This window comes from Ochotona curzoniae, unplaced genomic scaffold (assembly GCF_017591425.1).
Source record: "Ochotona curzoniae isolate NIBS_2020 unplaced genomic scaffold, NIBS_Ocur_1.0 contig_2688, whole genome shotgun sequence".
NCBI classification, from domain to species: domain Eukaryota; kingdom Metazoa; phylum Chordata; class Mammalia; order Lagomorpha; family Ochotonidae; genus Ochotona; species Ochotona curzoniae.
The window spans coordinates 6,017,016-6,032,276 of record NW_024465553.1 but is presented as its reverse complement, the minus strand read 5'-3'; the positions used below and the strand labels follow the sequence as shown (position 1 = coordinate 6,032,276).

The following is a 15,261-nucleotide window of genomic DNA, read 5'->3' as shown; positions in this document are numbered from 1 at the left end:
CTATGGGGGCAAGCACAGAGATTCGTGTCCTCCTGGTTAAATTCTAGAGCAGCTGAAAGAAGCTTCCCCTCAACCTGTCCCCACCCCTCCAGCCCTAACACAAAGGTGAAGCCACACCAGTTCACAGGGCCTTGCGAACACAGAAGAACCAGCAGGCAACATCCCTGGGGACACTCAGGCTCCATGGCCAAGCCCACCGCAGCTGTACCCCAGGGACGGTGGCCGGGCTACCGTCTTCACTGTCCTGTATTCTCAGGTATCCAAACCCTGTCTCCCCACCGATTTGATGCAATCTCTACCTGCAGGATGTAATGTGTGTAATGTGTGGGCGAAGTGCGCATGCGCTCATGGAGTGGGCCCTGAAAACTCCTAGAGTTGTTCAGGTTTGACAATTGCACATTCACCTGTGTGAGCGTGTGTGCACCTGTGCACATTCTGTTTTTCAGTCAGAGGTGCTGTACAAGCTAATGGTGTCTGAGGCTTTGCTGGGACTTGCAAAATGTACTTTTAAGTGATTCATAGATCAAAGGAAATATTGTGAAAATTTAGAAAAGTATTTAGAACTAAGCAGTTCATGAAAATACCTGCTAAAGTGTGGAACTGCAGTCATAGGTATTTAGAAGAAAATTTATTGCCTTAAAATACTTTCTTGAAAAGACAAAACTAAAGGAGCTAAGCAATCAACTTATTAGAAAAACAGGATAATCACAAGGAAATATAAAGGAATAAAATAATGAAAACAAGAGCAGAAACCAGTGAAGTAGAAAACATATACAGTAGAGATTCAATGCAACCCAAAGGCAACTCTTTGATTAATCACGTAGAGAGACCTTTGGGAAGACTGATCAAGACGAGAAGATGGGTTTGGGCGTTTGCCCAGTGATCAAGACATCACTTGGCAACACCTGCCTCTCATCTCAGAGTTCTACAATTCGAGTCCCTGTCCCTCTTCCATTCCCAGTTTCCCACAATGCACATCTGCAAGGCAGCAGGTAGTGGCACAAATTCTTCAATCCTTGTCAGTCGTGTTAGAGACCCAACCTGAGTCTGGGTTCTTCACTTGGGCCTAGCCAGCCCTGACTATTGCCGGCTTTTAACTATGTTTGAAAGATTTCTCCCTGTCTGTTTCAGTGTTTGCCTCGATGCCTTACAAATAAAAAGAAAATAAATTTTAAAATTTCAAGAGAGGAAAAAAAAGACAAGAGGCACTGATAAGAATATTAGCACTGAAAGGGCATGTAACTGCAGGCATACTGAAGAGTGGAAGTGAGCAGGCAGTAAGCTTGCCACAGAGGAGGCCGGCATCCTGTGTCAGAGTGCCCGAGTTTAGCCTCAAGATATGGCTCCTGATGCCAGCTTCCTGCTAATGAAGACCCTTGGGAGGGAACAGGGATTGACCAACTAGGCGGATTCCTGCCACTCATGTGAGACTTGAGTTCCTGGCCCCTGAGTTGGCTGGCCCAGTTAGGACTGTTTCAGGCAGGGGAGTGGGCAAGTAGATAGAGGCGTTCTCTGTGTCTCTCAAATAAATACATACAAATTGAAAATCTAAACATGAAAGCTTTATGCCAGTATATTTGAACTCTAAGGATAATCACGTATGTATCAGAAGAAAGAAAAAACTGATTAAAAATTGAATGAGTGGTTATAAAGCAATGCTTAAACACTGTGCCAGCAGTAGAGACAGCTTCTACAAAGCATTTGAGGAAAGACTGAGCTTGACTTTATACAAGCTGACGAAAACAAATGAGGGAAGCTCTTTCTGAACTTTTCCCTTTATGAGACCAGTAGAGCTTGATGCCACCCAGACTGGAGCAGCAGGGGAAAGAAAATTATAGGCTGATATCTTTCATAGATGCAGAAATCCCGAATGAGAAATAGCAAATCAATGCATTAAAAATAGAACCTCATGAGCTAGTAGGGATTTTCTTGAAATATGAAAATGGCTTCCATGCTAGAACATCTATTAAAGTCACCATCTTACTAGATTAAAGGGGAAAAGCTTTTATCCTATTTTGGCTGATGCAAGAAAAAAGTTATTTATAATAACCCATTTGTCATATACTCTTACCAAGCTGGGCCTTGAAGGGAACTTCCTAACTTGTTAAATGGGGTCTACTGGAAGCCTCTAGCAAGCATCCTATTTGATGGTGAAATGTCCAAAGTAGTTCCACTAAAATCGTAAAAAAGACACAGATGCCCATTGCTACTATTTCTGATCCTCATGTTGCTAGAGATGTTGCTTAGGTGAGCAAGACAGGAAGAAGAAATCAAAGGTACCAGGACTGGAACCTGAAGAATTGCACAGCTGGGATTCAGGAGAGCACAAAGGAGGCAGGTTGTGCACCTGGCACCAAAGGCCCTTATGGGGGTATCTGTTAATCTGGAAGGTTTGATTTAGAGGCTGAGCTGTAATGATGGAAGACCCATGAAGCTAGAGGGACAAATATCAGGGTGTGGGATCCTCTGAGAGTTGGAACCCTGATAGCACATGACTGTCCAGAGGTAGACTTGCCTTCACATGGACAGAGCTCAGCACTGAACCCCGTAGTGGCCTTGGCAGGATAATACAGTTCTGCATGAGGCAACTGCAGAAGAGCGCATGGAGCTTGTGGTGAAACCTGAGTTCAGCAGCAGGTGTTCAGGTGCAATGGGTCAAACCACCTGTACTTCACAGTGGAGTGCCTTGAATTGAGGTCGCATCCTGTCCACACACACACTGGGAGGCAGCAGCCAGTGGGTTCAGGTGCCCAGGTCTCTGCCACCTGTGTCAGAGGTTTGGATGGAGTTCCTGGCCTCTGGCTGTAGCCTGGTACCGCCTGGCTGGTGTGGGCATCTGGAGAGTCAGCCAGTAGAGAATGGGAAGTTCTCTAACTCTTTTCTCTGGGCACCCTGTCTTTCAAATAAATAAACTCTTTTCTTAAAAAGGTAAATTAATTTTGATGCAAAAAAATAATTTCTATGCATACTTTTTATTTTTATCTTTATAATATGTGTTTATTTGAAATCAAAGTCACAGAAAGAGAAAGAAAGGCAGAAAAACTAAGATCTTTCACCCTCCCATTCACTCTCCAGATGGTTGCCATGGTTGTGGCTGGGCCAGGCCACTATTTTCCAGGCCATGAGTAGGTAAATGAATTAAAGTGGAACAGCTTGGGACTGGCATGGTGACTTACCAGACTAATCCTCCACCTGCAGTACTGACATCCTAAAAGAGTGCCAGTTCTATTCCTGGATGCACCATTTCCATCCAGCTCCCTGCTTACAACCTGGAAAAGCAGCAAAGCATGACCCAATTCCTTGGGTCCCTGTACCCGCACGGAGACTGGAAGAAGCTCCTGGCTTCAGTTTCAGCTCAGCTCTGGCCATTGTGGTCATTTGCGGAGTGACCCAGCAGAGGCAGGATCAATCTCTCTCTCTCTCTCTCTCTCTCTCTCTCTCTCTCTCTCTCCTCTCTCTCTCTCTCTCAATCTGCCTTTCATATAAAAATAAGCAAATCTTAAAGAGAGTGGAGCAGACAGAGTTGCAACTAGCACTCACAAGGGATACCTGTGTTGTAGTCTTTGGTTTGACTTGCTATGCCACAACACTGGCCACAGTGCATAGTTTTTTTTTTCATAATATGCATTTCCCAGGAACTGTTTAAAACTCCTGTGTTCATGGGTTTCAATTTTTTTGCACCGAAATAAACCTGTCATTTAATTTCATTTTTTCCACCAACTTTCTGTAGTTTTCTCGCAGTCTTATTAGGTAACACTGGTCTTTTATCACCTCCATGACACCTGACATACCTGACAAAAAATGAGCCAGAAGTTCTGTGAAGGAAGTTAACATTTCAGACTTCAAATTATTTCCGAAAAAAAGTCTTTAAAGATTCATTTATTTCTTTTAAAGGCAGAATTACAGAGAGAAAGGGACAGACTTAGAGAAAGATCTTGCGTCCACTGGTTCACTGTTCAAATGGCCACAATGGCGAGGGCTGGATCGCATAGGAGCCAGGAGCTTCCTCAAGCTTTCCCACAATGCAGGGGCTGCAGTACTTGAGCCATCTTCTGCTGTTTTTCTGGGCGTGTTAGAAGGGAGCTGGAGGGGAAGTGGGGCATTTGGGCCCTAAAGTGACATTGATATTGGGTGCTAGCATTGCGAACAGCAGCTTAATCTTTCATGTCACAATGCCAGCTCCTGCCAGCAGTTTTTAAGAAAGAATCCACGGCATAATCAAATATAGCCAGAAGTACAGGAGGCAAGACATAATGAATGAAAATCAGCAGTGGATGCAGACCCATGGAGATTGGGTTTCCCAGTTATGAAAGGATCAAGAAAGAACCCAGAGGGCTTGCCTCTAGGGCCCTTCTGTGCCTCTGCCTGCCCATGCAGTAACTGCACGAGTGTTCAGTCTGTCTCAGTCCTTTTGACTTATATTTTCTGTGCTGTCCTGTGTGCATGTTATATTTGACAATGCAAGTAAAAAGACTTAAAAAATTAAACCTAATCCAGTGGTCCCCAACAGGAGGTCTGATGAATGAATTCTGATAATTTCATATAAAATTCTGTTAAGCTGTTAGGCTGAAAGGACAAGAGCTATGTGTGTCAGTGATTTCAGAAATAGCATGTGGCAAATAATCCTGTTACACAGTGGTATGCTTAGTATGCTGCCATTACAGAACGTTTAAAAGTGCAAAATAGTCATATGTTACAATAGAGGCGGACTTTTGTAGGCAAAATGTGACAACATACATGAAATAATAAGCCCCACTCATAATAGTGACTAAGGAAGGAGCTCCTGAAATGTCCTGTTTAAAAAAACACTTTCCCCGTTAGATTTGTTTGACCGATACGATTCTGGAACCCCTCTCCCTTGCTGTGATTGAGATCAAACCCTGCGGTTTCAGTACTGAAGACATCACGTAGCTTTTCCTTTCCTGTTACATCATGTGTTCTCCATGCTTCAGGAACCTCATTACACAAACACAAAGTGCCTTTCATCTTTCTAGCCTTCGTGTTTTACTTCTTCAGCACAATCCATTCTGCATTTTTAAAACAGTTTTCATTTCTGAGCTGTGGATCTTTTGGAAGGTCTTTTGACAGATCTACTCTAATTGAATTTTTTAAAGATTTATTTGTTTGTTTGAAGGGCAGAGTTATGGAGACAGAAGGGGAAGGGGAGAGAAGAGCAGTGAGAGATCTTCCATTTCACAGATTCACTCCCCAAATGGCTGGGATGGCTGTGGTTAGGCCAGGCCACCATCTGCATTTCCCACTTGGGTAGTAGAGAATCAAGTAGTTGAATCATCTTCTGGTACTTTCCCAGGCACATTAGCAAGGATCTAGATCGGCTGTGGAACAGCTGAGACCCCAGCTGGCCCTCACAGGGGATGTCAATGTCACGGGCAGTGGCTTAGCAGGTTGCACTACACCCAGGCCCCTCTCATTGGCTTTCAAAATTACTTACCTTCCTCTGTCTTCTTTCATTTAGGAACGGGATAAATTCTACTTGTCTCGTAGCGTCGTTCTAGAACTTCTGCAGGCCCTAAAGCTCAAATCTCCTTTACCAGACACAAACCTCCTTCTGCTTGTCCAGGTAAGCATATGCCTTCTCTGTATAGTTTTTCATGAGACCTGTTATATCTGGGAAGATTAAGGGAAGTATGTGTGATGTATGTGTGTAAAACCAAATGTCTTTACTCGGAGATGAGAAATAATGTATCTTATACAAGCCAAGATCTTAGGCTGTGCGCATGGCACATCCACCAGCTTTAAAAAAAAAAAAAGTAGAGAGTGTGTTTATTTTGTTCCTGTTGTGGAAGTAATTCTGTGTGGGACATGAAGAATGAAACAATGCCTTCTGTCCTCAGGAAGTTTGCAGTCCAGATGGTCAGAGGGACAGCTCGCTCAGCACAGCTGAGACACACCTGACAAGTCAAGAGCAGAGTGTAGGCTGAGGGGTGCTAGCAGAACCAGGAGGGTCCTGGGACTTGTGACTCTTGTGTATGGCCAAAGTGAAGGTGAGGGGAGGCCAGGCCAGGTCCTGTGGAATGGCAGCAAGTGCTGAAAGCAGACAGTGACCACTGGACACACCCCAGGCAGGCTCTGGAGAACTGGCAATGGCTGTGCTGTTCTTGTAGGGCTTCTTCTGAGGGGCCGAAGCCCGCCACTCCACCCCGAGTCCCCCGTCGGTCCCCCAGGCAAGCATATGCAGGTTGTGATCACTCAAGTCTGGCTGGGACTGATGGCGCGAGAGGTAACCAAAGCTCCAGGAAGCAGATGTGAGTAGGTGGTATCCCACCCATCATGGTGTAAAGTCAGGAAGACCTCATGAAGGAAATGACATCTGAGCACAGGCAAACGTCTTTGTCTGGAGTTGGGGTTCAGTGGTGAGGTTGACTGGCTTTGAGTGGTAGGGGAGGCTTAGGCAGGAAGGTGGAATAGGAGACAAGATGTGAAGGCAAAGTTGAGAAAAAGCCAACTGGCAGAGCAGGAGCAGTGAGCAGGAATCAGGGAGCCTAAGTGCTTGTTTCCCACCCATTTAAAGAGCTGGCTGTGAGTTACAGCTGGCACCAGGGCAGCATTCAAACGACCTTTGTGCAAAGTGCCCAGTAACTGACTTACAGCTGTTTAGGTTCTCTCTGATGAGCAATAAGATACATCCCAGAGAATGGACTCCAAGTTCAAGGTTAAACGATTGGAGGAAAATGGGAGCTTGAGACTAAGGAACAGGAGAGGTTTCCCTGCATCTTAGGTTCCCTGGGCACCCTCTGGAGAGAGGCCGAGGGGGTAGTAGTTGAGTACCTGCTTTGTGCTCTAGACTTTACTCCTGCTTAAAGTGGGGTGGGGGAAATGCTGGTTGTGTTTCAGGGGGGCTCCATGATGTCCTCGAGATCCCACAGCTGGCCTCAGTAGTAGCATCAGCATGTGACACAGGGTGTCAGATCCTGCACCCACGTGCATTCTGTGTCAATTACAACCTCACCGGTTCTTCCTGTTCCTTGCCTAGATTTTGGTGATGGCACATAGCTGTTTGTACCACCTTCATACTCCCTCCTCCAACCCAATCTCCTCATATATGACTTCCTGGAAGAGCTGAGACTATGCTTTCTATGAGGTTATTCCCTGCACTGAACACCTAGAGTGATCTTGTAGTGCTGGGAACTATCCAGGTCTCTCAGCTCCAGCTGCCTTGGACTGTTCAGCATCATTGGACTCTACAAGCATTTACTGATCACCTGTCTTGAGCTAAGTTCTGGGGACACAAAAATACCAAAGTGTATGCTCCCAGTGTGCTCCCTCCTAATGAAGATCCACAAGGTTATGAAGCACTAGGCCGGAGGAGGTGGAGGTGAGACTCCTGAAGATGTTCTGAGGCCTGGCTTGGCCCATGACAGTGCAGAGGCTGGAGCCATGGGAAATGAGCCACGGCTTCTTCCCTCTATGAGTTCACATTCCACCAGCTGAAGCTCACCTGTGTAACAGGTACAGTAGTAGTGACATCTACTGAGTAAGGAAGTTGTGAGGAAGAGACCACATGGACCTTAAGGATTCCCAGAAGTCCCAGGGTTTACCTAGCCGAGGAGAGCCATTTTCTTTTAGCCATTGAGTGCCACTTCCTGGTCCCCTTTTTCCTGGCCACAGATTTACTAATCATTAGGACCAGAGTTGGGTTTTTGTCAAAGGCGTAAGGCCTCATAAAATGTTGGCATACTCTTGAAGTCTAATCGTGTAATTGTCTCTTCAGAGAGCTTTCTTTGCACATTGAATCTCTGAGAGAAGGAGTGATGAATTAGTGGTGGCTGGGAAATGAGTGCTATGGATGTGGTTGGAGAATTATGGCTCCCTTCTTACCAAGCTGATACACAGCCTAGGAAGAAGACGGAAGCAAATTCCAACCAGACAATACCTGTGCTTCTAAGCAGACACAGTTGTGGGCTTTTCTCCATGTGAGTTGCTACTTAACACCAGCAGTGACACTGACTTGGAGCTCAAGTAAGTTGGACACAGACCAACCTTGAAGGTGAACAGGGGCTGTGTTGGTTTAGAAGAAAGGGATCAGTGAAATGGCTGAGCAGAAACTGAAGGTTGGCAGGTTGATCTTGTCCAGAGGTCACTTGCTTCCCATACCACTTGTTTCAGTGGTACCTCCTCAAAACTGCTTAGAGATCAGGAAGATGCTTTGCTGTGTTGCCTTTCTTGCCCTCTGTCTGGAGCTGAGTAGGTCTGTGTCACTGGTCTTGTTGGGGTCTCACACCCCTAACTTCTGTGGCCTGGTTTTCTATGAAGCTCGTTTACTCCACCATAATCAGCACTTGTCAGAAGACAGGAAAAGAGCACTGGCAGTTGGAATTAGCCGGTGCTTGGGGAAACCATGAAAACAGTGATTATTTCATCATAGTTAAGTACATAAATAATAAAAACGAATTAGCTTTAGGAAGAAAGAAGGCAAAACGTAGGTTCTTGTAAGTGTGTTGTATGGACTTCCATCTGTTGTTTCAAATGAACAACATTTTCATTTTTGAAAAAATATGTATTTGTCACTGGCTCATTAAGCAAAAAGGGTCAAGTTATAGAATAAACACAAATTAGAGAGTATTTTGCAGACACTGGTGATCATGCTGGTGGGGGCCAATCTTATGAATAACCTTTCAACCTTCCCCAGCCTAAGGCATCCTTCTGTTTTCAAGTCTTTGTTCAGTAAATTCTCAGCCCCTTCCATTGTCAGTGAGAGAAGTAAAACAGAATGCCCTCCTGCTCTGTCCTGCCCGGCATGGACAAGAATCATTATGGGGCTGGTCAGGAGCTGGAGAGCATGGCGATTTCCCTTTGTGCTTAGTGCATCTTCCCCATGGTTTCTCACTTTACTGCCAGGAGGACAGCAGAGATGATGGGTTGCTCTCTGGCAGCTTCTTTTAGGCCAGAGGCTCTCACTGGTGTCAGAGGAAGGCATTCACTTTTCCTAGGGCCAGTTGGCCAGCCAGGCTCTCAGTGTGGGCAGGGGGTGGCTTTCCTCATGGATACCAGTGGCTGGCATCCCAGGGTAGTGGCAATGGATCTGCTTAACTGGGGACGCAACTTGGAAACAGGAAAGAAAGCCAACATTGGGAGGGAAAAGCAGATGACGCTGGCCACTACAGTGAGAGGAACGTCGGGTGTTCCAAAACTGGACTTGCCTTTCATTCTTCTATGCCATGAGGAAACGCCAGGGTCTCTGGCTTACTGCTTTTCTATAACACCAGACAGATGAGTTTGCTGAAGTCTAATCGTCTGTGTTCTTCTCACTGATATGAGTGCTTGTTGTATCTCAAATACTCTGGCAGGAAGAGAGACCCTTTATGGGACAAGGAAACATTTGGCCCAGGGGTGGTGGGGTCATCCAAGTTCTGTTCGTGTCAGGGCTGTGATTGGTACTGATCTGGTTTAGAATTCGTGAAAATTCTTCCCAGAGGCCTGCTACCCGGCAGATTTCTCGGTCTGCTGCGTTATGGTTTTCTACCCATGACAGCTGGTGTTTATTTATTTACTTTTTACAGAAAAAGGAAGTCGAATGACATTAGAGGCTCAAGTAAATTGCTTTCCCCCAAAGAAATAAGAGCATAGAAACACGAAAGTATTTTCCAAATAGCAAAGAAAAAAATCACATAGTTAAGAATTTGGATTGTTTACTGTTAGGGCATAGCTCTTCCTCTGGGCTCTGGACTGCCTGTGGTTTTAATTGGGGTCTAGTGACATTTTTGCTTTTGTTCACAGTTTTTTCTTTATTGCTGGTTTGCTGTAGGCTTTTTAGGGGATGGGAGGCAATTTAATTATTTGAAAGGCTGAGTGACAGAAACTCTTTCCATCCACTGGGCTAGGTCAAAGCCAGGAGGCAAGATTTCCATATGGGCCTCCCACCTGGAAGGCAGAAACCTAGACACTTGGGCCATCATCTATATGCTGCCTTGCCAGGTGCTTTAACAGAAAGCCAGATCGGAAGTGGAGCAGCCAGGATGTGAACCGGCACTCTGATGTGCAATTCAGGTGTCCCAAGTGGCAGCTTAACCCATCTTGCTACATCACCTGCCCTTGCTGTAGACATTTTGTGTGAAATGGGAAGGTATCACTGTAGAGAAGTGGCTTGTTAAAAGCTGCAGAAGGCTGAGTTCAAATCAAGATGAATTTCTTTGGCTCCTATTATGTGTGAAAGGTAGTTATTCTTCTCATTTGTATGTATCACTCCCACTCTGTGGGGCATATCCGCACACTCAACTTCTGAGAAGTCATGTCAGTGAAAGGTGTTTTTTAAAGATAGGTGGGTTGTGGGCTGGAGGACAAAGAAGCGGCAGCTGAACAGCTATTGTTTTCAATTCAAGGGGTTTCTGTTGAGTGGGGTGATTGATATTAGTTAAGTTAGTAATAACCTGATCACTATAGGATGGGGGGTGGAGATACTATTTTCGGGGTCTTTTTGATAATGGACCTAGGAATATCACATAATGGGTATTGCTTTTCTTTTGTATTCATGGATATATCAGTGATACATTTCTCTCTGAAAGTATAGGATTATTCATTCCACAGTAATTAGCTTTCTCCCCTCTGATTTTAATTTTATCATTATATTTTGAACGGTTCTATAAGATTGTAAGAGGTTCTCTTCAGCCCATAGTTGATAGCTATATGAAATAAAGACAAAAAGATTTGCTAAAGCTTTTGTTTGGATTAAACACATTGATTAAAATACACTGATGAAAAGCGAATAATCAATGACTTCAGAAACACAAGCACTTCTAGTCTTTTTTCCTATACCAGGTTCTCTCTAACTTTGAGAGTGGTTTTTCTTTCTTTCTTTTCTTTTTAAGATTTATTTTTATTTTTACTGGAAAGTCAGATATATAGAGAGGAGGAGATACAGAGAGAAAAATCTTCTGTCCGTGGATTCACTCCCCAAGTAGCTGCAATGGCTGGAGCTGAGCACACAGCAGGGGACGAAGCAGACCCATAGGTCACTGCAGTCTAACATGACGACTAGCACAGTACAGGTGTGTGATGTGCCCTGCGTGTGTGAGGGGTCATTACCAGCGTGGAGGACATGGGTGGCTGCACAGGACAGAGGAAGACAAGACACCAAGGGTTCCTGAAGAGGAAGAAACTGGGAGAATGTTCTCAGAGGTTTATTGTTTTTCTGTTTTTATTCCACATGTTAAAACTTGTGAAAGAAATGTACAAATACCAGCCTATAGTAACTGTCAGGAGGTGCCAAAGAGCTAAGTGGGATGACTTTGGAATCCTGCAGCAATGCTGGCATTTTTAACCTCTTCCTGGACTCAAGACACGCTTTCAGTGCCACTGGGTTCTCTGGGCAAAGTCAGAGCAACTGTGTTGACTTCAGCCTGATGTTTCTGAGCTCCTGGTACAATTGGACAGTCATGATTGGCGAGTTCAAGATGGCAAGGGCAGATTGTCACGCAAGAAAACACTAATGGATTTAAGCCAAGCTAATGAGATTATTAATTACTTATTATATCCAAATACTCTCAAAAGTAATTACTCTTTCAATGTTTTATTAGTTTATCTGTGCAGATGCTGGAACCAAACTAGCTGAGTCAACAATCCTGAGCAAGCAAATGATCGCCTCTGTACCTGGAGTAAGTCCTGACTTCTACGCTAACCATCTGTATATTGTTGCTTGACACGGTTAAGGGCATAGGCTTCTGATGCCTGTCCAGCTGTGAGGCCTCCTGCCATTGACGAGCTGTGTAATTTTCACAGTTTTTAATCTAATCTCTGATGCTTTGATGTGTATCATCGGTACAGTGGGGTGGAACAGGACCTAATGTACAGGTCAAGACTGGACAAGGCAGCGTCTATAGAGCATATTAATGCAATGCCAGTCATACAGAAAGTACATGTTACTTGCTAAATATATTCTTATCAAACATTAATTTACTCTTAACAGACATGACCTTGAATATTTTAGTTATTTTCAGTGTTCCGCAAGAAATATCTTTGTGGTTAAATCTTTATCCACATTTTAGATTGTTTTGATCATAGATTTCTGGGAATAAAATCACTACATTGTGTTTTTTAGAGGATTCCTTAATCTATTCATTTATTTGTTTTTATTTGAAAGGCTGAGAGATAGAGACAGTGATTTCCCACCCCTTGGTTCACTCCTTAAATGCCTGCAACAATCAGGCCTAGGCAGGGCTAAAACCAGGTGCCCAAAACTCAGTCTGGGTCTTCCGCATGGGTATCTGGGAGCAAGTGCTGGACTCACCTCTGCTCCCTGAACTGCTTTAGTAGGCAGCTGTAGTTAGAGGTGGAGCCTGGCCTCAGACACGGGGTGCAGCCCCCCCCCCCCCGAGTGACAGCTGCTGGATCAGATGCCCTCCCTTTAAATTGTTTGTAATAGCACTTTGGTTATGCAAGCTACTATGAGAAAAAATTCCAGTATCAGTGACTTAACACGAAAGAGGTCTTTTGTTTGCTCATATTAAGTTCAAATTGGTGTCCTGATTAATAGAGGAAGGAGCTTCCCCTGCAAACTGCTGGTGGCTGGGGAAAGAGGAGAAAATTAGGGCTGTGGAAAGTATTCCTGCGCCAGGTCTAGAAGAACATATTTCGTCTAGAATGTAACCCATGCCATGAACTCGGTTACATGATCACACCTAACAAAAGGAAGGTAGGGAATGTGTCACAGCTGTGTGCCAGGGAAGAAAGGAAGTGGCCCTGCGGGGTGGCTGACCTCTCTGCTGCACGCTCATTGTCTCTTTAGAGCTCAACACTTGCCCTCTAGGTGGTAACTGCAAAGCAACATCCCTACCATGTAAGAGGTTTATTGAAATCAGTGAGTGAAGGACAACTGTTCCAACAATGCTAAAAAATCAGCAGTCATGGGATTGACATGTAGATTTAGAGCACTGAGGAGTGAGCACACAGCAGTGAGGCATTCCAAACAGACCTTTCACCTCAGTCACAACCAATGTAAAAATTGAAATGGGGTAGCAAGCCAGCAGATTCGTGTATCACTTTGTGAAAATGTGGCCTTACGGAAGGCTTAACATCTTAGTAAGTTTGTGAATGTGTGTGCACCTGGGACACCACCACCACAAGCCATGCCATAAACACGTCCACCATTGCCAACACTTCCTCTACGCTATTTAGTTACTGTAAGACACTTTACATAGCGTCTGTGCTCTTAGCACATTTTAAGTACCTAATACAGTATTGCTAACCAGAGGTTAACTAGCTCTCCAGGACCTATTATCTTGCATAAGTGAAACTTTGTGCTGTTGGTACATTGGTACTCGCTCCCTTCGTTATCCCCCAACCAGCAGATTTTGCTTCAGGCAGTTTGACAGTCTGCTTTGAGAAGTACATTCAAGAAAAGACGTATGTGCATAAATATTTACACACAGGATACTCATTAAGGCATCGTTTAAAATAGCAAAATTAAATTGGAAGCAGACTAAATATCCAAGACCAGATGTTGTTTAAGTGAAATAATGTGCATCCACAGATAGGCTCTTATGTGGCTTTCAAATAAGTTTCAAAGAACATTTAAGTCGTTGGAAATGCCTATTGAAGGGCTTAATTTTAAAGCATGTTAAAGAAAGCTTATCACAATCTTACATAAAAGAGTTGTATGTGTATATGTTGTATGCATAAAAAATAGGAAGCATTTTCTTAGAAATGGAAAACAAGAATTAGGACTATAGTAACTTCCATTTTTTTTAAAGAACTCTTTATTTTCCAATTTTTCTACATGGAATGTGTGTATTTTTATGAGGGTACTTCACAACCTTTGTGGAAAAATGGACCTATATGATAAATGTATCTTGGTATAAAAATGTTTAAATCCATATGTACCTTTTTTATAATATGCATTTTTCATAAATTTTTGGAAGAACCCTCATATAATCTGAGAAATGTTAACTTTAGAGAAGTTTTCACTTTGAGGAAGAATTGGACACAACTTGTTTCAATTCCTGTGCTTGATGTCAGAACATATTTTCAAGTTCCTTGATGCAAAGGTTTCTCATTGCAGTAAGTGCAGACTCTGCAATACAGAAGGAGCTTGTCCCTTTTGACTGTGTTTTGTGCATTGCACACTGTGGCTGGCTCATTGGGATTCTCCTGATTGTGAAATGGACTTTAAGGCCTTTCCCCAGTGTAGTGGCTGTCATAGAACAGAGTAAGGCTAATAGTCAATTCCTCACTCTCCTTTCTTGAGATTTAAACTTAACATGCAAATATTGGATAAGGCACTCAGGAGTCATCTCCCGTGACACCTTCCTCCCAGAGACAGCATAAAATATTACCCACCGAAGAACAAATGCCATTCAAGAAACTTGAGAACAGAGCCTATAACCCAATTTGCATGGCATGTGAATGGTCAGAGAAAATGGAACAAATCAGAAGGAGTATTCTTTCTGGCCCCTCAAGGATTCATATTGCAAAAGCAGGCACACAATAACCTTTTACAGTTTCTTCACTTGATTTCAATTAAAAGAAGAAAACCTTAGAACGGACGAAATGCTGGGAAACCACTACCAGACAGCCAATGGCCTCATTCTGTTTGTGATCCTGTCAGAGGGACTGACAGGTGGAACATTCTAGAAGAGCGAGGAGGTGATATAGTGCAGTGCTGTGCAGATTTCCATGAGCATGGGAAAATGAGAGCCACTGGGTGAGCTAGTTAAGTGTATCATGTTCCAGGTTTTTCTAAAGGAAGCTGGGAGAGGTCTTCAGCATAGTATTCACATGGTGTCAAAGAAGGCCCTCTTTTGATCCACTGTATCCCCAGCTTGATGTGGGGGTTCTCTCACACAGCTCCGATGTAGCTCTGATTTGGCTTTACCTCTTTTTTTTTTTTTAATAATCCTAAATTTGCTGCATTACCCTGAGGGAGCAGGTTGGTGCCGTTTAATAACCTAAAAGACAAGAATGCTTTTCTTTTCCTTTAATATTCCTAAAACACGTCAAATGTATGGGGGAGGTGAACGTTTTCTCTTTTCTTGATCCCTGGCAAGGACTAGACAAGAGCCTGTCTCCTTATTAGCACACCTGCTGTGCCTGAGAGGTTGTAAGTCACCTCAGCATGAGGCTGCTCAACTCTCCCAGCATCCATGATGTTGCTTAAGCCTCTTTTGAAAATAGATTCAAGACTGGGGCAATCAAATTTGGCAGCACATTATTTTATGTGCTTCTGAGATGTCCCGGGAGTAATAAAATATTACCATGGTTTGGGGAGGATGCTAAGGACTCCAAGGCTAATGGAATTGAATGGGCTGA

At 43.9% G+C, this 15,261-nt stretch overlaps 1 protein-coding gene across 5 annotated transcripts in view; it reads left to right on the top strand.

Annotated features, from left to right (window-relative positions):
* Window positions 1-15,261, top strand: part of UNC79 (unc-79 homolog, NALCN channel complex subunit) — a 210,975-nt gene that overhangs the window by 173,957 nt on the left and 21,757 nt on the right. For all 5 annotated transcript variants that reach the window (XM_040975119.1, XM_040975118.1, XM_040975121.1 and 2 more), the window contains 2 exons: window positions 5,477-5,581; window positions 11,535-11,612. In XM_040975119.1, coding sequence (XP_040831053.1) covers window positions 5,477-5,581; window positions 11,535-11,612 — 183 coding nt within the window. The remainder of the gene's footprint in view (window positions 1-5,476; window positions 5,582-11,534; window positions 11,613-15,261) is intronic.